General features: G+C 38.6%; 2 protein-coding genes across 2 annotated transcripts; both read left to right on the plus strand.

Moving 5' to 3' along the window:
* The first annotated feature begins 7595 nt into the window (after positions 1–7595).
* Positions 7596–11436, plus strand: actc2 (actin, alpha, cardiac muscle 2). The gene is made up of 8 exons (XM_051874000.1): positions 7596–7751; positions 8212–8356; positions 8564–8803; positions 8938–9022; positions 9101–9262; positions 9355–9546; positions 10816–10997; positions 11084–11436. The coding sequence occupies exons 2-8, from the start codon at positions 8228–8230 to the stop codon at positions 11225–11227; spliced, it is 1134 nt and encodes a 377-aa protein (XP_051729960.1). The 5' UTR covers positions 7596–7751; positions 8212–8227; the 3' UTR covers positions 11228–11436.
* A 1583-nt stretch (positions 11437–13019) lies between these two features.
* gjd2b (gap junction protein delta 2b) lies at positions 13020–17904 on the plus strand. The gene is made up of 2 exons (XM_051874013.1): positions 13020–13678; positions 14977–17904. Exons 1-2 carry the CDS (start codon positions 13608–13610, stop codon positions 15815–15817), a joined length of 912 nt encoding a protein of 303 aa, XP_051729973.1. The 5' UTR covers positions 13020–13607; the 3' UTR covers positions 15818–17904.
* Positions 17905–24257: the final 6353 nt, after the last annotated feature.

Raw genomic sequence — 24257 nt, forward strand, 5'->3', positions numbered from 1 at the left:
CAAAGAAACCTTACACCACAAGAATTGACTTAATGTGACTCAGCTCCTCAACTTCACTGACGACCATAGTGGGTCAGGTATTCAAGACTGGGAGGTCATACTGTTGTTTGGATCTATGATCTTTGTTGATGTTGGTTGATATTAATGGGTATGTAATAGTACTTGAGGCATTTGATATTTACTGATGCTTGCTAAGGGAAGCATCACTATTACTATTGTTTATATGAAATAAATAATTTATACACATTCCCCTAAATAACTATTTGCCACATGTTGGCTCAAACTGTTTGTGCTATGGACATGAATAGGTCTCAAATCACCGGCTTGATGAGAGGTGTGCTATTATTTTTTTCTAAATGACCAGACTTTTGCCGAGTGGATGCTAAATGAGTGAATATTTCCTTAGAATTACTAGGAACCAAGGGACCAATATCATAGAGACCTTGGGGTGGCATCTTTTTTGCTTTGTACTTTAAATACACATATATCAACCCAGAATACCCTAAAACCACTTAGCAATTCCCTAGCAACAAACCCAGAACATTCTAAGGACCACAGACCAATGTTTTAACAACCTCTCAGAAGATTAGCAAAGTTGTTTGAAAGACGCAGAGCGCCGTATGAGTTATGAATGTGCTAACGCCATATGAATGTGCTAACAACTGCTCAAAACATGATGCAACCACATAGAACAACCTAAGAACAGCATATCAATGTGCTAACAATCATACCGAATATGTTACCTTATGCGACAGAGAAACAAGCGAGCAGCCATCTTTAGAATTTTGTCTTTGAACTTCCATTTTTGCAGTAGCTTTGTAGATTTTAGATGGCATCACTGTCAAAGAGTAAGTAGCTGGTGAAGTGGATTTACTTATTGTAGAGTTAACGAAAGTTATCATGAGCATTGTAATGTTTGAAGTGGATGTCATAACAAATGTCAGTTGACCGGGAAGATCGGTTCATTCATAAATCTGTAAGATCTTACCTTCATGCTGTTGAAATACAAACTGTGCTGAAAAGGGGCGGGGCTACATAAGGTCTATCAGACAAGTTACATGCTACATGCTAACAACCACTCAAAATTTTTTAGCAAAATTGTTAACCATCAAGAACACCCTAGTAACAGCATTGAAACCATGTAGAACATGTTAGATAATCACAACCCCTAGCAACTTTAGAGCAACATGCTAACAACCACTCAAAATGTTAGCAAAGTTGTTTCAACCACCCAAAACAGCCTAGGAATCACAAATAGCAACATGCTAAAAAACATGCAAAATGTTATCAAAGTTGTTGCAACCACCCAGAACACCCTAGGAATCACATAGCAACATGTAAACAACCACTCAAAAATGTTAGCAAAGTTGTTTCCACCACCCAGAACACGCTTATAAATAAAGGTTCTTTATTGGCATCAATAGTTCCATGTAGAACCTTTAACATCCATGGAATCTTTCCATTGCACAAAAGGTTCTTTATAGTAGAAAAAAAAGGTACTTAGGATTATTAAAATGTTCTTCACACTATGAAAAAAAAAAGAATTCTTTTAAGAACTCTTCACTGAAAGGTTCTTTGAGGAGCCAAAAATTGTTCTTCTATGGCATCGCTATGAAAACCTGTTTTGAAACCTTTATTTTTAAGAAAACAACCACCCAGAACACACTAGGAACTACAAAGCAACGTGCTAACAAAGAAGCCGTTGCAACTTGAAACTACCTAGAAGACCCTATTGTGGCAGCGATCAATTTAGGACTGTTTGGGACTGGGTCAAACACCGTTCACATTTACTTCAGAAAATGTAAAAATCTAGTTTATGGTTTTATCATCTTCAGTCATATGCAAAGGTTGGCATGGTTGTGAATTCTAAAAGGTTTCCTCTGTAACTGGGGGCACAACCATTGTCTGTGTGGTCTAAACACTTCCTAGGGAAAATTTGTCACTATTTTGCTGACCTGTAAACAAACAGTAATCTTGGCACGTCTTAAGTCTTAGGTTTTACTGTGCATTGTACTCTATGCTCTGGGCAGACGTGTGTGTGTGTTAAGGAGGGAAGTGTGAGCTGTCAAACACCCCAGCAGCTGTTCCACAAGTGACCCTCCCCCTAAACATACACATACAAACCTTCTCAAACTGAAAGCAATAGGAAGCACCAGGGAGCCAATGTCTATGAAACAGTTGTTCCATCCCTTTTTAAGTCCTTCGCAAATGACAGCAGATGAATCAACACTAGAAAGAAGATTCTAGCCATAAGGGTGTTCCAAAACAATCTCAGGACCACTGGACCACACACAAAAGAAAACTGGAGTCTCCAAACCTAGAAGGACAAGCATATAGTGTAGATATTCCAAGTATTGATATCTTAATTCTCTCAAGGTGCGATCATATTAGTGAAATTCTGACTAAATGTCATAGGCAACTGCTCACACAGAAGTTGCTTTCAAATCAAGAAGCTTTCTGTTGGTGAACACAGCAAATCTTCATGACCAACTTGAACCCATTGCAAAATCTGTTGTCACTCTCAAGGAGCGGTTACACTAAACTTTGAACACACAAAATTTCTTTGGACGTTACAACGGTTGTGATAAGATGTTATGCTCTGTGGCGTCATTTTTAAAAACAGAAATTCACCCTACAACAAGTAATAATACACCCCAAATATAAACATATACAATCCACTCCACTTTCCTGCAATGCTGCAAAAAGTTTGTTCTTTTAATTTGGCTAAAAGGTTGTGTATCATTTTTCTATTGATCACAAGTCTTCGTGTGATGAGAAATCGAATTAAGAAAGTCAGAGTTCACCCAATTTGAATCTTTAGAACCATTTACACAAATTTTTTGATCGTGTGGAATCCTATTGAAATAACTTCATTTCGCCCCCTGAACAATAGTAAATGTGACTGCACCTTTGAAGCCCGATATACGTCAAGTGAAATCGAAGAATGAGCTGGTGTGGTCATTTCGAACAAAATCAGTCCAAAACAATGTTTGTTTGGAGTTTATTTCTGGAGTTCAAAACAGCTTTCTGTAAAAGTTTGCTTCGGCTGGTAAACTCCTTCAAACTACCATTGGTCCGTGGTGAATTACGTAATAGGTACACTCTAAAATAAAACATGGTTCTTTAAAGGTTCTTTACACGTAGTAACAGTTCTATTTATAACTGTATCGTCTTGAAGAACCCTTTATATGTTTAAATGGTTCTTTGTGTTAGAGTTTAGGGTTCTTTTTTCTTTTTTTTTTTAAATCTGTAACTGTCAAAGCCACCTCATTACTGATTTTCTGGAGATTAGCCATTCAATTACATAGACTGTTAACACACTCTCAACAAGTAAATGATTTCTTTCTTAAAATGCCTATAAATTTTAACTTTCAAGTTGTTACTGGTTTCCTACCAGTCATGTCTTTTTCTCTTTTTAGTTTAACAGAACATGTAAGTGTGAGCAGCTCTGTTCAGTTAAGGATAGTTATCTTCTCTTCTGCACTAAGTAACAGAGATACTGAATTTTATGATCCATGTTGTTAGATTTTTTTAAATTATTACTTTATGCATAAACATACTCAGTCACAAAAAACATTAAAGCAACCCCATGACTTTATATCACTTTTTCCTTTTAACATTGTAAAGGGCTTACATACTGTACATTTTTGCTCATTTTGGCCTTCATGAACATCATTGTTTTTACATAAACAAATAGAAGAGACACACTGTAACTGTAAAGATACTAATATAAAATAAACTATTAATAAAAAGGTTATTTATAACACCATTAAGGTCCTATATAGCACTTTCAAAGCATGGTTCTTTATGGAACCTTATAAAAAGGAATCTATTTAGCACCAAAAAGGGTTTTGCTATTGTTACAGGCTGAAGAACCATTTTTCTTAAGAGTGAGGTATGGCTCTGAAGCTTGTCTTCTTTGACATCTTTGACATGGAATCTTCTCCGGTTTATTTCTTCTGTTCAGTCCGTCGAGGTCGGACGTCCACGAGTAACTTAACTGCTGTTTTCTCACCTCTGTCATGTTTGTTGTGTGTTTATTTTGTTACTGAGAGGAAAGAGCACAGCACATTTACATATTCCTCTAAATGCCACTCTCAGCAGTGCTGTTATGTTCGTTAACAGTATACCGCTTCTCTGGTAACTTATTTTTACCCCTAAGCAAAGACCGAAAAAGTTGGGTTGACAGTTCTGAAAAACTGATAAATGTCATGTTTTGTTTACCAACTGTAGAGAGACACATTCGGAATGCATGTTTACATGAGGAAAACACAGTAAGTGTATCTATACAAGAAAGAAGAAGAAGAGAGAGAGGGTGGTGACAGGTTATTCCTGTGAAGCTGGCATGAGTTCAGCTCTCCACACATAGAACGAGATCACAGAGAGGGTGTGGATTCAGCATTCCACACTCCACTATGAAATGTCTGGCTCTCACCCAGCCTTTATTCGAGATTACGTTTGACACAGACTGCTCAATCTGCCATCCATCAAACTACATTTATGGCCTTTATGTATTGTCACTGGTTATTGATCGCTGATAAACCAATACTATTTGAAGATCTTATTTTGAGTATTATAACTGGCAGCAAATGTATTTTATTTACTTTTCCTGACTTGTGATTGTACCTCTGAATGTCTAACAAATATAAATACATACTGAATGTCAGTTCTGTGGGCATATGATGAGAGAGGTTAGAAATACGCAACATACACAACACATCATAATTATGTAATCAGCTATTTATAAAATGTGAGCGACAATGTTAGAACATTGCTCAGTACATTGTATTGGATATCTGATTAAGCCTTTTTTATGAAATCATGAATGTGCTGTGTGATGAATGCATTCAACAAATCAGAGGATGAAATGCATTGAGTTTCAGACAGCCACAGAAAGATCTAGCCGGCAACAAGCAACATATCCTGTGACAAGACCAGACGGCATTACTATCCAGAGAATGTGACCCTAGAATAATAATGTTCATCTGCTCAACGGAAACCTCAGCTCATCTGAAGACTTATGACCTTCAGCTTTCCTTATTAAGTAACTAATAAGCACAAGAGGTCCTTAAAGGGCAAAGGAGATTCATGTACATTTCAAAAGAGAGGTGTCACGGAAACCATTTGCATACCCTTTTAAGATTAGCAAGCAACATTGTGAACAAAAGATTACTGTAATTTTGGAAAACCATGAGGAGATGCCCTCAACGTGAATGTTAAACACAGTTTTGAAGTGTGGATTATTGGAAGGAAGAGCTGCGGGAGAAATAGCAAGTAGATTAAGCACAACTGCTGGCTCCTTACAGGCTGTTTTGCTACTAAAAGGGATTAAAGTTTACTGTAAGTTCAAAGGAGTGTATTGCAGAGGAAAGCAAGTTGTGAAGACTGAATTTTCTGGCTACACTTCACTTACATAGCAACACAAATATGAATTATATTCTTGATGATTATGAACCTTTTTGGGAGCTTGTTGCAAATATTTGCACACGTGTGGTTCGAGCAAATATCAAGGTTATTTTTGTAGCAGCCAAATCACCCTTAACACAACCACGAGTTCAAATAGAAGAAACCTTAAGCCCCTGCCGGCTGACAGATGCTCAGACAGGGAATGTTGGGGATTATGTAAAAAGCAGCACGTTAGATCACTCAGTAGTCACATGAATTTAACATTATGAGAGGGAACGCTCATTACTGATATAGACACTGTAGAGCAAACGAATATTGAACAATGGAAATCCAGACACTGCAACATACTTTCTTTTCACCCCTATAAATCCAGAAATGAGGCAAAATGTTGATACAGGAGAGAGGAGGTGAACTCAGAGGGGTGATAACGCCACAACTTAGCAGTTATGGGTTAAATACTTGAATACAGTGAACACCGGCAGCAGTCGCTTATGTGACTTCCACAATCCCTATTTAAAAATCCTCTATTCATCATTGTAACTCTGCTAACCTAAGGGTGAGTCTTTGACATGGATTTTTAAAGGTGCTGATGTGGTTTGCAAAGGACCTCTCCTATGAAACCAGCCTATCAGAAACAGAGCAGTTCCCTCTGAATGAAATTCATCTTAATCATTGCCTTTAACAGGGTGATGACTCTCAAGCCAAATAAAGTCTCATTAAGTATCTTTGATATACAGTGCCAGTTCCATGCACCTAATAAAGCAGACAGAGTTTTGCATTCTGCCTTTTATCTTGCTATAGCTCAAACACTTCAGCTATGATATAAATGGAGACAAATGGCAGGGACACGTCAGATGAAAGGGTTGGCCTGAATGGGGGATGGATGACAAAAGAGGACAATTGCATTTTGGGCATCCTGTCTTCATTGTGATTTTAGGATTTCACTCAAATTGAATTTGCACAAATGATAATTCTCCCTAATACATTTTTATTGTAGTCCCCTCTATATAGATATACTATTATTCTTCAAATTCCATTCAAAGACTAACATATGATTTAATTTCAAAGTCCAGTCATTCACGCTATTTAGCCTAATGTAGTGATATTAAACTGTGTATTATATAAAGATTATGATATCTAGATGGATGGATGGATGGATGGATAGATAGAAAGAAAGAAAGAAAGAAAGAAAGAAAGAAAGAAAGAAAGAAAGAAAGAAAGAAAATGCTGGGTTAAAAACAACCCAAGTTGGGTTGAAAATGGACAAACCCATCAATTGGGTTATTTTAACCCAGCGGTTGGGTTAAATGTTAGCCTAACGTGCTGGGCAGTTTTATTTAACCCAACTGTTGTTTAAAAATTACTATATGGCAGGCTTAAAATGAATCCAATATCAACCCAAAATCAGAAGAACAATTACTAGAGGCAACAATAATAATCAAGAGGTGAACATTTATTAATTATCAATTTAATACATTTTTATTTATTTTTTTATTATTCATTAAACTTATTAATAAATGTTCATTTATTAAACATGTTAATAAATGTTCATTTCCAACATATTTTGGGTTCATTTTGAGCAAACAATATAGTCTTTTTAAACAATAGCTGAGTTAAATAAAACTACCCAGCAGGTTGGGCAAACATTCAACCCAACCATGGATTAAAACAACCCAATCACTGGATTAAAACAACCCAATTGCTGGGTTTGTCCATTTTCAACCCAATTTGGGTTGTTTTTAATCCAGCATTTTTTTGGAGTGTAGATATTAAGCAGTAACAGCAATATTTTCCCTATAAATACAAAATAATCTGATGTTTTCAATCAAATGTGTTCTTTTTCTTTTGTTTATTCCCTGTTCTCCTATTTTCAAAGCTCTTGTTTTCCTCAGAAACGCCGACACATTCATATTTCATTCATAAAATCTTATCACCTTAATCGATAAAAAAGGGACATCATTACGTGTGAACGGTGGATTATCTGTTGTTTAAAGAGAAAAATATCTTCTTGCCTTATCATTTATTTTTAGCGTGTAACATGCAGGTTTTAGGGATGACAGTGTCCACAGTGATTAATAATGACGTGCTGAAAATCGTGGAATACCATCACACGCCTCCCCGCGTCTCTTCCCATACATGGGCGTAGGACCGAATGCCTCGCGGGGGTCTCTCCTCTCCGCGCCCTTCCATTCATGGCCACTCCACTCTCAATGGCGCTCGGGCTACCAAATAAGGAGAGGGAAGTCCAGCGGGCGCCGGGCCATTCGTGGAGTATAAATTGGCTGCGGCTCAAGGCGGTGTCTACCATTCACTCTCCAAGGGAACCAGCTCCTGGTGCTGATCTGGTAAGTACAGCTAAAGCTTTCAGAAATGTCAGACTTCATTTAATGGGATGATCTTCTGAACGCTAGGATTTAAACTAGGCCAGTTCTGGTGCAACATCGCTGGAATTATAATGAAAATAATTGACTGTTGAGCTAAACAAATATTTCAGGGGCTTAAGAGTTGCCAGTTAAGAATACTTTGCTTTGAGTTTCAAAAATGTTATTAATGTTCTTTTGAAACTTTGTCATGAGGAAAGTCAAAGATGAGCATGTCAACATTTCATGAGGTACTTAACTAAAACTGGTACTGAACTGTTTTTGCTCTGAAGAACATTTTTATTTTATTTTATGAGTGTATGGAGAAGAATTTTAGATGGGTTGGTGGTCTTTTCTGATGAGAAAGCGTGAGCCTGACAGGAATGCAAACTAAATGACTTGGATGTTTGCAGTATGTTCAGACATGTATCTGATCCTCATATAGAACCCCAGCTGACACCATGTGTGACGACGATGAGACCACCGCTCTTGTGTGCGACAATGGCTCCGGCCTGGTGAAGGCTGGCTTTGCCGGAGATGATGCGCCTCGTGCTGTTTTCCCCTCCATCGTTGGTCGTCCTCGCCACCAGGTACGATCATGATTTAGCTCAAACAGTAGAGCATGGCACTAGATGGCAAGGTCGTGGGTTCAATTCCCAGAGAATGCAAGAACTGATAGAAATTAATATACTTTAGGTTAAATGTAAATTGCTTCAGATAAAAGTGTCTACCAAATGCATAAATGTATATATTATACAGTATGTACTAACTTATTGATATCTTCTCTTCTCTAACAGGGTGTCATGGTAGGTATGGGACAGAAAGACTCCTACGTGGGTGATGAGGCCCAGAGCAAGAGAGGTATCCTGACGTTGAAGTATCCAATCGAGCACGGTATTATCACCAACTGGGATGATATGGAGAAGATCTGGCACCACACCTTCTACAATGAGCTGCGTGTGGCCCCTGAGGAACATCCCACACTGCTCACTGAGGCTCCTCTTAACCCCAAGGCCAACAGAGAGAAGATGACACAGGTAAACTTGCTTGAACATCCCCAAACAGTGCGTATTCAGTGACTCCACAAACTTAAAAGGACAGTTCAGCCAAAAATGAACTCAACACCTGTTGTTGCAAATATTACAAATGTATGGCTTCTATTCATTCGTAGATCATGTTTGAGACGTTCAATGTTCCTGCCATGTATGTGGCCATCCAGGCTGTGCTGTCACTATATGCCTCTGGCCGTACCACTGGTGAGTGTTGTTTGTGAATACATGTACTTCATTTCTTTAGGTTTCTCTAGAATCTTAAAAAATTTTTGTCGTGTGTAGGTATTGTGCTGGACTCTGGAGATGGTGTGACCCACAATGTCCCCATCTACGAGGGTTATGCTCTGCCCCACGCCATTATGCGTCTGGATCTGGCTGGTCGCGATCTGACTGACTACCTGATGAAGATCCTGACTGAGCGAGGCTACTCTTTTGTGACCACTGGTATGAATAAACTATATCGTCTCATTGACTGAGTGATCAAACCATATATCCTACTAGTCTATATTATTAACACTGGAATTTTATTATCACAGCTGAGCGTGAGATTGTGCGTGACATAAAGGAGAAGCTGTGCTACGTCGCTCTGGACTTTGAGAATGAAATGGCCACTGCTGCTTCCTCCTCTTCCCTGGAGAAGTCCTACGAGTTGCCTGATGGCCAGGTCATCACTATCGGAAATGAACGTTTCCGTTGCCCCGAGACCCTCTTCCAGCCTTCCTTCATTGGTGGGTGATTTCATATAAATTTTACCAGTTTCGAAGGGGCCGTTTAAACGACACGTTTTCAACTAAAAGCCGAAAACATTGCATCTTGGTCGTTTATTTACATGACAACGGTGTTTTGGGGGGCATGAAAACGCAACGGGTTTCAAAGTGTATGTTTTTGAAAACAATACCTTTATTGTCTCAGTGTAAACTACAAAAATGCGAATTTGAAAAACCAGTGATGTCATGCCCATTCGTATTATGTATTCAGTCTATGTTCACAAAGTGACATCGCCAACTACTGGCCTGACATCATAATACAACGTTTTAATTGTTTCCATTTTTAGTACATTATTGTTGTGTAAACATACCCCCAAGTCACATGCAAAGATTTGCATGATGCTAGCAAAAATGAAGCTACAAACATCCTACAAGTTATTTTAGTAATAATATATGGTAACACTTTACAATAAGGTATCATTTGTTAACATTATTTAATGTATTAACTAACATGAACTAACAATGAGCAAGACAATTGTTACTGTATTTATTAATCTTTGTTAATGTTAGTTAGGGATGATAGTTAGCTAGCTAGCTAGCTGTTCACTGTTTGTATGTTAGTTCACAGTGCATTAACTAATGTTAACATTACATTACATTAACAAACTAACAAAGATTAATAAATACTGTAACAAATGTATTTATTAATCTTTGTTGATGTTAGTTAGGGATGTTAGTTAGCTAGCTAATGTTAGCTAGTGCGTAGTGTTTGTTAGCGCGTAGTGTTTGTTTACAAAGTGACATCGCCAAGTACTGGACTGACATTATAATACAACGTTTTTAATCTTTTCTGTTTTTAGTACATTGTTGTTGTGTAACCTTACCCCTAGACACATCCAAAGATTTGCATGCTGCTAGCAAAAATGAAGCTATCCTACAAGTTATTTTAGTAATATTTATGGTAACACTTTATAATAATGTCTCATTTGTTAACATTATTTAATGTATTATTAACTAACATGAATTAACAATGAGCAATACATTTGTTACAATATTTATTAATCTTTGTTAATGTTAATTAGGGATGTTAGTTTGCTAGCTAATGTTAGTTAGCTGTTCATTGTTCATGTTAGTTCACAGTGCATTAACTAATGTTAACAAATACAAAATTTGATTAAAGTGTTTTATATATATACATACATATATACATATTATGTTTAGCTTTATTACAATAGGCCTAAATGAAAAATTATTTTTTATCTTTTTTTTATTTTCTTTTGCCTACCAAAGGTATGGAGTCTGCTGGTATCCATGAGACCACCTACAACAGCATCATGAAGTGCGACATCGATATCCGTAAGGACTTGTATGCCAACAACGTCCTGTCTGGTGGCACCACCATGTACCCAGGTATTGCTGATCGTATGCAGAAGGAGATCACTGCTCTGGCCCCCAGCACCATGAAGATCAAGGTAGAATATTTATTCAGTCATTCAGCTTTCCTGGCTTATTTTATTGATGTTTAATTTGTAATCATCATGTGTCTTCTATCTCACAGATCATCGCTCCCCCTGAGCGCAAGTACTCCGTCTGGATCGGTGGCTCCATTCTGGCTTCCCTGTCCACCTTTCAGCAAATGTGGATCAGCAAGCAGGAATACGATGAGGCTGGCCCATCCATCGTCCACAGGAAGTGCTTCTAAGTGCCATATTACACTGCTGATTATGGATGCAAAAAACAGAAATTCTCAACATTACCTCCGCCTGTTATGCATGCAGGCAGATTTTGCCTTTTTTTTTCCATGTACAGTATGTTTACACCAAAGTGCAATTTGTTTGTAGTTATTTACTGGTTCAGAACAAAATTTGTATGTGAATATTTATTGGTTTTTAAATAAACAAGACCAGGAAATTTGTGAAGAAATCATCTTTTCCTCCAAAAGCATTTTGAATTAATCTTTGTCATTTAGGCTACTACAAGACATGCATTGTTCGTTAATACAGCAAATACAGGTCTGCATAAAAGCTAGCTGTGATGGATTCATATTTGCGACTTCAATTAGCACCCAGTTTAAAAATAGCTGCCGCTCTCTAGGAGGCGAAGTGAGATCAGAGGAGAACGTAGCTCATTGTCAAGATGCCCTCTTCAGGCTTATGCGAATATTTATTTTTATCTTACCTACCCTATAAATATATGCAAACATTGCTATATGCAATCATTGCTCGCTATAAATATATGCAAACATTTTTACAGCCTCAACTCTTAGTTGAATTCAAGGAGGGATATCCCATGCTGTCATTCATTGTTTTTATCTCTCCATCCTTGTGGATAGTCCTAAAGCGATTACTCACCACTGTAAGTTCACCACAGGCATTACCACAAATAGACGTTTGATCACCTGCAGGAGAGTGCAAGTGAGGGTTAAGGAACTGTGCTTGATCTGAAGAGTTCAGATTAACCAACTCAATCAGCAGTTAGGAAAAAATATAAGTCCTGCTTTTAATCTCGTAGTAAAAACGTAGTAGGCTATTATGTAGGCTCATTTATAGTAGACTCATTTATAAATTTATAAACTTTTTTTTTTTTTTTTTTTTTGCGAAAATATACAATGACTTTAAAGGGTTAGTTCACCCAGAAATGAAAATTCTGTCATTAATTACCCACCCTCATGTCGTTCCAAACCCGCAAGACCTTAAGACAACTTAAGATATTTTTGATGAAATCCAAGAGGGGTTTTTTTTTTTTATCTCCCATAGAAAGCAACGAAATTACCAAATTATTATTGGCCTGGCTCCTGCGTCAACAACAGCCTACTACCAATACAATACTGAGCCGGCGTTCGGATGTAAACACGGAAGCTCTGCACTGCATTAACTGCGCCAAATGCGTAGGATCCATGCGTAGACTTGACAGGGAAGAGGAAAAATTGTTCAATAAAGTTATTTTTGTTTTGTTTTTGCGCACAAAAAGTATTCTCGTCGCTTCATAACATTAAGGTTGAACCACTGTAGTCACTTTGACTATTTTACCCATGTCTTTACTACTTCTCTGGACCTTGAATGTAGTACCTGCTTTCTATGTGACATATATATATATATATATTATATATATATATAAACCTCTTGGATTTCATCAAAAAAAATATCTTAATTTGTGTTCTGAAGATTTCTTATTGGTTTGGAAGTAGACCTACTTAATGACAGACATTTCATTTTTGGGTGAACTGACCCTTTAAGGGCGGTCGACTATTTTAAAGGAATTTTAAATTAAAATATTTGCTAAAATAAGTAATGTATAAAGGTAATTTTCGGGGCGCAATCGGTCTCGCGCAACACCAGTTGTAATTTGGCGCCTCTAGCTAAACGTCATCAAAACACCTTTTTAAGATCTTATTTTGTGATAGGTAAATATATAATAAAGTGATATATAATTGCAGTGCTTGTCGTGCGGAAACCTTTACTTACCTTTTGACTTTCTCTCTTTGCGGGGTTTCAAGCCTTATAATTACCCCCCACGATCTGCGCCCTGTTTATTATCGCGCGCGCGCACACACAAACACTAACTCTAAACTCTAATCTGCTTCGGACTCCCATCCTGTCACGCTAGAGGGTATGCGTGTCGCCGGAGACAGACATCCCCTGTGATTTGAGTTTATCACCAATGATTTTATTACGGATTAATCAGTGCATCTCTGGCATATTCGGAGAATAATGAAACGGAGAAATCCTGCTGTTCTGATTTCTCTCCAACAACCTGTCTGCGCGTGACGCAGGGGGGAGGAGGAGTGGGCAGTCTACTTAAAGCGGGATTAGCACGAGCCAAACATTATACTCCCCTCCGTTTAGGCTCAGAGCGACCTATCGTCCTGCTCGCGAGACAGAAAATAGGAGGGCTTTAGACTAATCAGGACCTCAGACGAGCGCGCGCTCCGGAGCGAGGCGTGGACGACAAGGTGGACAGCAGCGACTAATCAATGCATTCGCCCGATACTACACTCGCCTTTAGAGCGATAGACGCGGAACAGTAGCTTGCATTTGATTTTACACGGTCCACTGTGTTATATCGTCTCCGAATGAACAGCCATGGGGGAATGGACAATTCTCGAGCGTCTCCTGGAGGCGGCTGTCCAACAGCACTCTACTATGATTGGGAGGTGAGGGGATAAGTGGAAAATGTTTATTGATTGCTTAGTACATTAAAAAAATATATTGAAGTCATTACGCAGTGACCCTTCTGAATAAGGGCGAATGGCCACTGGAACTTAATGTGCCCACTGCAAAGGACAGAAATGTGTTTGAAGAATTAAGATAATTCTTTTGTTGCTGTTGTTACTGCACATTTTGAAAAACGAAGCTTTAGTGCCATCGGTTAGATTACTGTTCCATGTCAGATCGTATTTGCTTTCAAAGAAATGTTGTGCGCGCCCTGGCTGGAAGCGCGCGTTTGCCTGTGGAGAGAGTTTCAGCACTGGACAGCTCCCCGCGTCAATCTGCACAGCCAATGAATGTAAAACGATACAGTAAAAACCTGTTAACTGGTTAACTGTAAGTTACCATATTATATACAGTAAAAACAATGTTAGTTAAACAGACATTACATCTAATTTTACTGTAAAATTCTATAAAGTGATGTTTTTAACGGTCACAGTCTGTGTTATATTCGGCACGATAACAAATGTGTGGAAATCAGTAAAAGGACGTTCCCAGAAATCAGTGCTTGACATGTCACATTTGATTATATTTCATTAAAATACTTTTTTTTCTAATCAATCATGTACATTCAGAGTGTTTTATGTCACATTTTATGGTATTTGGTTATTGTACATATCTTATTTTAGTGCCTTGATGATGTTTTGTGTGGGTAAATGTGTAGTAAATGCTGAACGCGACTTATTAACTGCACTGCAAAAAAAGAATTGTTGGTTTAACTTAAAAAATTAAGTTACCTGAAAATTTTGAGTTCATTGAAATTAAAAATTTGAGTTAATACAATGAAGGCGATTGGTTTAATCAACATAAACTTAAAAATATATATATGTTATTTGAACCACATTAATTATTGAAGTTGATTTGACAAAAGAAAAAAATTTGTGTTAACAAATCATGAAAATAATTTTTTACAGTGTGGCTGTTTGTTCCGGGAGGTTCCCATTTAATGAAATGTGATTCATTCTGTGGACATCTGTTTAACAGTGTGTACTACATATCAGTATATGCAAAGAACAATACGTTGCACAAATTTAGTTATTGGAATATTTTTTTTATCATCAGATAACAGCATATCAGTAGAACGGCATATTAACATTATATCTGTTCATGAAATATGATTAGGACTGACAGTTTTTAATAGTAAATTTAACAGGATTTTTTCAAGGAAATATTTTTAAATATTGACTGTGAATACTGGAGCAGATACACAATGAACTCAAAAAAATTTTTTCTTTGTCTTTAGGATCCTACTGACAGTGGTGGTGATCTTCCGGATTCTAATTGTGGCGATAGTTGGAGAGACCGTGTACGACGATGAGCAGTCCATGTTCGTGTGCAACACATTACAGCCAGGCTGTAACCAAGCTTGCTATGACAAAGCATTCCCAATATCTCACATCAGATACTGGGTGTTCCAAATCATCATGGTATGCACCCCCAGTCTATGCTTCATCACATACTCAGTGCATCAGTCGGCCAAACAGAAGGAGCGGAGATACTCCATGGTCTACCTGTCCCTCGACAAAGACGACTCAATGAGACGAGACGACAGCAAAAAAATCAAAAACACCATCGTGAACGGAGTACTTCAGAACACTGAAAACTCCACCAAAGAATCCGAGCCCGACTGTTTGGAAGTGAAAGAGATCCCCAGTTCAGCCATGAGAACTACCAAATCTAAAATGAGAAGACAAGAGGGCATCTCCAGGTTTTACATCATTCAGGTGGTTTTCAGGAACGCGCTGGAGATCGGCTTCTTGGTGGGGCAGTATTTCTTGTACGGATTCAACGTGCCGGCCGTGTACGAGTGCGATCGGTACCCTTGCATCAAAGACGTCGAATGCTATGTTTCGAGACCCACGGAGAAAACCGTGTTCCTCGTCTTCATGTTTGCGGTCAGTGGGATTTGCGTGGTGCTCAACCTGGCAGAACTCAATCACCTGGGCTGGAGGAAAATTAAAACGGCGGTGAGGGGGGTGCAGGCCAGGAGGAAGTCCATATATGAGATCAGAAACAAGGACTTGCCACGGATGAGCATGCCTAATTTCGGCCGCACCCAGTCGAGTGACTCTGCCTACGTCTAATGCTCCCTTCATGTAGTTCATCAGAGCAGTGGTGCTCAATCCAGGTCCAAGAAGACTCCATGTTGCACGTTTTGGATGTTTCCCTCATCTGAAACACCCATTTCAAGTCTTGGAGCCTCTGCTCAAAAAGAATAGTTCACCCAAAAATCAAAATTCTGTCCATTTATTCACCTTCATGTCGTTCTGTGGAACACAAAGGAAGATGTTTTGAAGAGTGCTTAGTCCATACAATGAAAGTCAACAACATTGTACTCCATTAACACCACTGAGATTTTTTTTCTCCATAATATCTTCTGTTGTGTTCCACAGAACGACATCGGGGTGAGTAAATGATGACAGAATTTTCATTTTTGGTATCTAAAATGCGCAGAAACTCCAGGACCAGAACTGAGGACCACTGTATTAGATTATATACAGAAGACAAGTTATGTTATGAACTGTTCATCTCACCTGGTTCATGGTGGGGTAGATGGATTTTATTTGTTTGTTATGGACAACCAGAACAAATGGACCAAACGTTTGTTTCTTATCAGTTACTGAAGGGCACTGATGCAACTTTTTTATAGGTCAGAATGGAAAGCTTATGTTTTCAACATTTGTTTATTTCTTCGTTCACATGATCAGCTGAACCCGAAATATGTTTTGCACTAATATGGATTTAAAGAAGCCAAAACTAACCCGAATCGTGCTGTGAAGGTCTTTTGTTTCATTATATTGTATTCTCATTCTGGTTTTAGATCGCACATATGATTATGTTTCAGTTTACTCACCGCAACTAGTTAGACTGCAGTTCACATATGTTTATCCATACTATATGAATCATATCTCTCTTTTGGCTTAGATAGATTGGCATCTTTAATGATTTGGTTGCCTGTGCTTGCACCACTGACCTTAACGTAAGTTATCGTTCCGTTATATTTAAGCTGACTTGCAGATCGGTAGCCGGTGAACTGGCCAATGCTGCATAACGCTTAACTGTCTATTTTTTGTATTTATTTATTTTATTTATTAATGTATTGGATTTATTTATTTATTTTTTGACACCAAAGCGCCCATTGCTTTCATTTGTGTGAAAAGGATATATTGCTTTTATGTATTCAAGTGCCATATATGTACATAGATATATACATATTATAGTATATTGTAATCCTTATCGTGAGATATGAATTCCACAAACTCTTCAAAGAACGTCCTATCCCTTTAATGTGAGATGTTGGGGAATGGAAGAGTGGGTAAAAAAAACAAAAAAAACATTCATACATATTTTGCATTCATCAAAAGTATGATATTACATTTAAAGTACATAGAAAACACAGTTGATAAGAAATCAGTGAATAAAGGGGTTGAGATTCATTTCCCCTGGTGCTTCTATTTCTCAAAAAAAATGATGTTAGCAACTATGTAAGATGAAAAAAAATTCTAATAATAAATTATGGAATTCATGACTAAAAAGCTGTGTGATTTGCATTGCTTTATGATTTGGGGGGGATTCAGAATTTTAGTTTTAATGCATCAGCAAAAAGAGCCATTTTCCTAAGGGATTGGCATCCTTGTCATCTTCTCCATGAATCAACTTCCTGTCAGCTGAAATGCTTGCATGTTTTTTTTTTTTTTTGACTGGTTCAGCAACATAGTGCTTAAATTTGATCCGGGCGCCATAATTCTACCTGTCCAGCTTCAGTCATGCTGACACAATGACAGCGGCTTCCTCCCAGTCCGGTGCCCTGCATACAACATCGCTTTACAGCAGAGGTCTGGTCCCTGCAGAAGTCACGGTGGCCCCTGTGCCAAGGTCACAGAGAAAGTGCTGAACACTGCAGCCGGTGACATCAAACCGGGATTTCTCACTGCTGACAGACTGGGAGAGGCCTGAGACTCACAAAAGTGCCAAGATGACTCTTCACCAGAGAGGAGGGGGGGAAATCTAGGGCCCAAGCATCCTGACAGATCAATTTGGAATTCATCAGGGACCTGAGATTCCTCTTTGACACAACACAAACAGCGAAGGTCCAATCTGACAGGACATCAGCGGACGCTATTGCTGTGTGTTTGTGTGTGTCTTGTGCAGTTTCACTTTGTCCCCTCTTACCCTCCTTCTCTCATTAGTTCCTTCCCCACTCTGAAAAAGTCCTAAAAGTCCTACAAAACTTTTTTGATGCATTAAGGGAAATCAGTCCTGCTATATGGCAGATAGAGAAATTAAATATGATAAAATAACTTAAATGACATTGTTTTTAAAACTTTGCTCAGCTAAATGATAAAATATATTGTTATACTTAAAAGTATATTAACACTTAAGTGCATCAGATAACAAAATATCCAACCAAGTTGAATTCATTTTAAAGAACAATAGCACAAACACACTTTAAGCAACACATTTACCAAAAAAAGTTTGTAAGGTTAAAAATATACATGTTAATATAATATGTAAATTGTTAGAATATAAATTAAAATAATAAAATAAAGTATATCGATTTTTCAAACGCTTGACCTTGTGGGTCATAAAATAATATAATATAATATATAGCTATTTGAACATGTTCATAGTTAATGTGTTGATCGGGGAAGTGACTTCAGCCACTAAACTGAACTTTTCCAAGAAAACAGTTGGAAAACACTGCAAAATGTCATTGCAAATTGGCTAAGAAAAATAAGTTCTGAGAAAAGCTCTAGCATAATTTGTTTGCAGATGCCATTTGGTTTGATAATTTGTATCAAATTCATACATTTTTAAAGGGTTAGTTCACCCAAAAATGCAAATTCTGTCATTAATTACTCAACCTCATGTCGTTCTAAAATCGTAAGACTTTCGGAACACTTTGGAACACAAATAAAGATCTTTTGATGAAATATGAGAGCTTTCTGTCTCTCCATTGACAGCTACACAACTACCACTTTGACGCTTCAGGAAGTTCATAAAGAGATCGTAAAACTAATCCATATGAATGATTGTTTCTGAAGAGAAACAATTGCTTAATATGATGAACCGATTGAATTTAGGCTTTTATTTACATATAAACATTCATCAACACACACATCAGTTGTGTTAAACAGAAGCTCAAGCAGGTTTGCTTGACATGCGTGAACCAATGAGGTTCATTCTCGGGTTATGCAGCATGTTTGAGCTTCCGGAACAGCCAGTGAGGTTTATTGTCGTGTGTTATGCAGCACATTTGAGCTTCCACATGAGGTTTGTTCTCGCTTCTGTTTACCACAACTGATGTGAATGTTTATATGTGAATAAAAGCCTAAATTAAATCTGTTCATCTTAAAAAGTGATCAAGTCTCTTCAGAAAATTTGGAGTAAACCACTCAATTCATATGGATTAGTTTTACGATCTCTTTATGAAGTTTTTGAAGCGTCAAATAGGTAGTTATATAGCTGTCTATGGAGGGACAGAAAGCTCTCAGATTTCATCAAAAATATCTTAATTTGTGTTCCGAAGATGAACGAAAGTCTTACAGGTTTGGAACGACATGAGGGTGAGTAATTAAAGACAGAATGTAAATTTTTGGGTGAGCTATCTCTTTAAGTGTGCCTTAAAATATTTTTAGAAATATACTAATTTTATTATTTATTATTCATACATTAGTCTGTTAGACTATATATACATCATGTCCCAAAACAAATAAATTAGCTACGTATTAACATTTCAAATGTGGAACATTTAAGCAATTCAAAGGATTGTTGGTTTATTTTTAGCTCTCAGTCAGACTTAGTACTGTGCAATGCTTAGAAAGCATTTTGAATAATTCAAGCTCAATATACTGGCACAAGCTGTAATTCTCTAAAGCAGGTTAGGGAATGCTGATGCTTATAACACCCCCCCAAGACCCCTCCACCCCCCATCTATGAAGCTTAATAAAAGATTAAGGCAAAAGAACGTCAATGCAAACCTTGACGGAAACGTCCTTGTGCATTAGTATTATACTGATGACACTGAGGAATACATGATAACTGTATATCAATTTAGGATATACTGCTAGATTCTTGCAAATAAACTCTAATATTAACTCGGGCAAAGTGCTCTGCAATTGTTAAAACCCACAGTCATCTTTGTATAAGGTTCTAAGGTGCTTCAGGCAACAAACCCAATGGATGTCCACTTATGATCCAGGCGCCGTGTCTGGCCATCAGGGACTCATTAGATGGGAAGACATGAGCCCATGCAAGTATCCTGGCATTATAACCAAAACAATTCACAGCATCCGCAATAGAGTTCAAACGTGTCAATGTGCCCAAACTATCGACTGAGGCGTCCAAAAGCCTGTCTGGTCTGAGATGCTGTCATCAGCCATCAGTCACAGGGATTTCCGGCAAAGTCATCGGAATCACAAAGTCACAGTCAGCAAGAACAGCTGCCAAAACACAACAGCGAGAACAACCCAGAGACTTTTGTGTTTACAAGACATGTATGAAGTCCCCGCAATAAACAATGTGCTCAAAAGAATACACTGCGACATGCTTGTTACTACACAGAGAAAAAAAAGGCAGTATTTTATTTCCTATGTGGTAAAAATAGTTCCACTTGGGGTGGCTTAGTGGTTAAAGAGCTGGACTAGAACCCCAAAGGTTGTGGATTCTAAGGCCAGACGGGGCAAATCATAAGCTACCACCATTGTGTCCTTGAGCAGGGCACTTAATCCCAGGTTGCCCCAGGTGAAGCCTTCTAAAAAAGACTGTTCTGTTGTGTCTTCTTACTGTGAATACTAACAAGATTTTTACACCTGAAGAAAGAGTGTTATGGTGGTTGCTAGAGTGTCATTTGGTGTTGCTAAGACAGGGGTGTCCAGTCCTGCCCCTGGAGGGCCATTGTCCTGCAGAGTTCAGCTCCAACCCCAATTAAACAAGTCAAGTCACCTTTATTTATATAGCACTTTACCCAATACAGATCGTTTCTGTGATAAACAGGAGAATAACAATTCAATGACGTGAACAGAATTGAATTCTGCTGTAAAGCAGCTCTGAAAGGACAATAATAAACAGTCATTATTCAGTTGAAATCAATTCAGTGTTGATTCATTTCGGTTGAATCACATGTCAGAAATCAGATTGTGGATCGGTAACATTCGAAATATTTCATCCAGTTCCTTCTGCTTGAAGATCGGATTCATCATGCCAGTATGGAGACAAAGCTGGTCATAGGTCTGCGCAGAGGACTTGTCTGGTTCTTGTGGTCTTTGCTGAGGATCTGTGCCGATGGTTGTCGTGTCGACGAGGTCTTCACAAGGGATTGTCTAGTAGACACGGTATTTGCTGATTCATGGCTGTGATGAGGTCATGTCTAGGTACAGGGTCCACCATCTGATCTGGATACCACCTGGATCCGGCTGACTACGGTAACCTCGGGATAAGGATGAGACAGACAGACTTATATTAGCATAGATTCCATTCTTCTTATGATGTAACAAGTACATCGGGTGTTATGGGAAGTATTCCCGGTTCCGGTTGACCTAATTTATGCAGCCTAACAATCCTTTAAGGGATATGAGTTACAGAAATGTGATAATGTGTTATGTTCCAGGTTAAAGAGATGAGTTATTAGTCTAGATTTAAACTGACAGAGTGTATCTGCTTCCCAAACAATGCTAGGAAGACTGTTTCAGAGTTTGGGTGCTAATAGGAAAAGGATCTACCGCCTACAGTTGATTTTGATATTCTAAGTCAGGGGTGTCCAATCCTGCTCCTGGAGGGCCACCACCCTGCAGAGTTCAGCTTCAACTCCAACTAAACACACCTGAACCAGCTAATCAAGGTCTGCTAGGCATACTAGAAGCTTCCAGGCAGGTGTGTTGAGGCAAGTTGGAGATAAACTCTGAAGGACACCCCTGTTCTAGGTATTATTAACTGGCCAGACCGCAATAGACGCAAAGGACTAAAATGTGTTAAGAGCTCACTCAAGTACTAGGGAGATAAACTATTTAGTAACTATTTTTGTAAGTATTTAGCAAGATTTTAAAATGTATGCAATGTTTAATAGGGAGCTAATGCAGTGTTGACAGAACCGGGCTAATACGGTCATACTTCCTGGTTCTAGTAAGAACTCTAGCTGCTACGTTTTGGACCAGCTGCGCAGATGGAGTTTGTTTATTAAACACACCTGAACCAGCCAATCAAAGTCTTACTAGGCATCCTAGAAACTTCCAGGCAGGTGTTTTGAGGCAAGTTGAAGCTAAACGCTGCAGGACAGTGGCCCTCCAGGACCAAGTTTGGACACCCCTGTGCTAAGGTCTTCTGAGGGGTTTCATGGGGCACTGCTAGGCTGTTCTGGTGAATGCTATAATGTTGCTAGGTGGTTGCTAAGGTGTTCTGAGTGGTTTGTAGGGTGCTGTTAGGGTGTTTTGGTCATTGTTATAGAGTTGCTTAGGGGTTGCTGAGATGTTCTGGGTGGTTTCAAGGTGGTTGCTAGACTGCTGTTTGGTGTTGCTAAGTTTTAGGTGTTTTTTGGGGTGTTGCTAAGCCATTCTGGTATTTCGAGTGGTTTCTATGGCATTGCTACCTGTTCTGGTTGTTGTTGTTATATTGTTGCCATGTGATTGCTAGAGGTTGTTCTTGTATTGCTTGTTAGTTGCTAAGGTATACTAAGTGGTTTTTAGGGTGTTGCTAAGGTGTTCTGGTCCTTGCTATGGTGTTGGTAGGTGGTTGCTAAGGAGATCTGAGTGCTTTCTTGAGCACTGATGGGTTGTTCTGGTGGGTGCAATAGTGATACTGTTACTAAGGCATTCTGTGAGGTTGATATGATGTTATTTGGGTGCTCTGTTGGTTGCTGTAGTGTTTATAGGTGGTTGCTCTGTCATTGCTATAACATTGTAGGTTGTTACTAAGGCAGAGTGGTTTGTAGGGCATTGTTGAGGGTTTTTTTTTTTTTTTTACCATTGTATAGTGTTACTTGGTGGTTGCTAGAATGTCATTTGCTGTTGCTAAGGTCTTCTAAGTTGTTTCTTGGGCATGGTTAGGCTGTTTTTGTGAATAGTGTTCCTTGTTGGTTGCTAAGATGAGTGGTTTTAGAGGATTGTTAGGGTGTTTTGGACATTGCTATACTGTCGCTAAGTGGTTGCTCAGGTGTTCTGAGTGGTTTCTTGGGTGTTGCTAGGCTGTTCTAGTTGCTGTTATAGTGTTGCTAGGTGATTACCAAGGTCTTCCGAAAGGTTGTTTTGGTATTGCCAATTGGTTGCTAGGGTGTTCTAGCGGGTGCTATAGTGCTATTTGGTGGTTGCAAAGGTGTTATAGAGAGGTTGATATGATGGTGCTCGTGTACTCTGGTGGTGGTTGTAGTGTTGCTAGGTTGTTGCTTGGTTGTTTCTAGTCATTGCTGTAATGTTGTTAGGTGGTTGCTACAGTGTTCTGAGTGGTTTGTAGAGTGTTGTTAGAGTGTTTTGGACATCGCTATAATGCTGCTAGGTGGTTGCTCAGGTGTTCTGAGTGGTTTATATGGTGTCCTTTGGTGTTGCTAAGGTGTTTCTTAGATGTTGCTAGGCTGTTCTGGTTTGTACTATAGTGTTTTGCTAGGTGATTGCCATGGTGTTCAGAGAGTTTGTTCTGGCATTGCTAGTTGGTTGCTAAGGTGTTCTATTGCTAGAGTGTTTCGTGTTAAAGTGTTACTAGGTGTTCTGTAACTTTGTTATAAAATTGCTAGGGTACTATGATTGAGGCTGTAGTGTTGCTAGGTGGTTGCTACAGTGTTATGAGTGGCTGCTCAGGCATTGCTTATTGACCTGTGTTTAAAAAAAAAAAAAAAAAAAAAACCTAAACTCAAATGATGGATTGCGATGTTCTGATCCTTAGATATGTGTGTGGTCATTTAAGTTTAAACAAATTCCATACAACAAACTCAGCAGAAGGAAGAGGACAAAGAAGGTGCCAGTTAAGTGAATGAGGCAGCTCCTTTTACCAGTTAATAAAAATTGTTTAAAGACTCACTCCATCTGTTTTAGATCATTTTCTTTGACAGCTAGCTTTCGTTCCAACAAACAGTTGCCAACTCTTCCTAGTAAAATCTCATTAGAATCCCACAAATCTCGTTGGAGCACAATGGCCGGGCCTTAAGTCACCTGCCAAAACACTGGTACAAGCCCAAGGGGATTAGAATGTCTTGGAGAAGCTTAAGCCTGTGGGCCTTTTCCAGCCAACACCATCCTCCAACACCAGGGCCTTCATTCAAAGTACATCCTTTAAAGACTCCATCTTTTCACAGTGGGGTAACATAATCTTCCTGTGTAAGATGTAGGGATCAAAGGCATTACCTCTTTTAGGAGACTTTGAGATGACATTGAAGCTCCTGTTAAGTCCTAGGTTGTGTAAGATGCGATTGGTTAGTTGTTTTGCCAAACCAATCAAAAAGGAAATCCTTGATATTGTTCAGGATTGTGCTCATTAGACAACATGCACCTGAGCCTCTTAAGAGTGCTGAAGATCTCTAGCAAAGCTGGATTTACTGCA

The sequence above is a fragment of the Ctenopharyngodon idella genome, chromosome 20, assembly GCF_019924925.1.
Source record: "Ctenopharyngodon idella isolate HZGC_01 chromosome 20, HZGC01, whole genome shotgun sequence".
Classification (NCBI taxonomy): Eukaryota; Metazoa; Chordata; class Actinopteri; order Cypriniformes; family Xenocyprididae; genus Ctenopharyngodon; species Ctenopharyngodon idella.

Bases quoted from the DNA above. Each gene is read 5' to 3' on its own strand.
- actc2 (XM_051874000.1), top strand. From the start codon at position 8,228: ATGTGTGACGACGATGAGACCACCGCTCTTGTGTGCGACAATGGCTCC. The intron at 8,357-8,563 runs GTACGATCATGA...CTTCTCTAACAG, and splicing joins TTGGTCGTCCTCGCCACCAG to GGTGTCATGGTAGGTATGGG. The intron at 9,547-10,815 runs GTGGGTGATTTC...TGCCTACCAAAG, and splicing joins CTTCCAGCCTTCCTTCATTG to GTATGGAGTCTGCTGGTATC.
- gjd2b (XM_051874013.1), top strand. From the start codon at position 13,608: ATGGGGGAATGGACAATTCTCGAGCGTCTCCTGGAGGCGGCTGTCCAA. The intron at 13,679-14,976 runs GTGAGGGGATAA...CTTTGTCTTTAG, and splicing joins CACTCTACTATGATTGGGAG to GATCCTACTGACAGTGGTGG.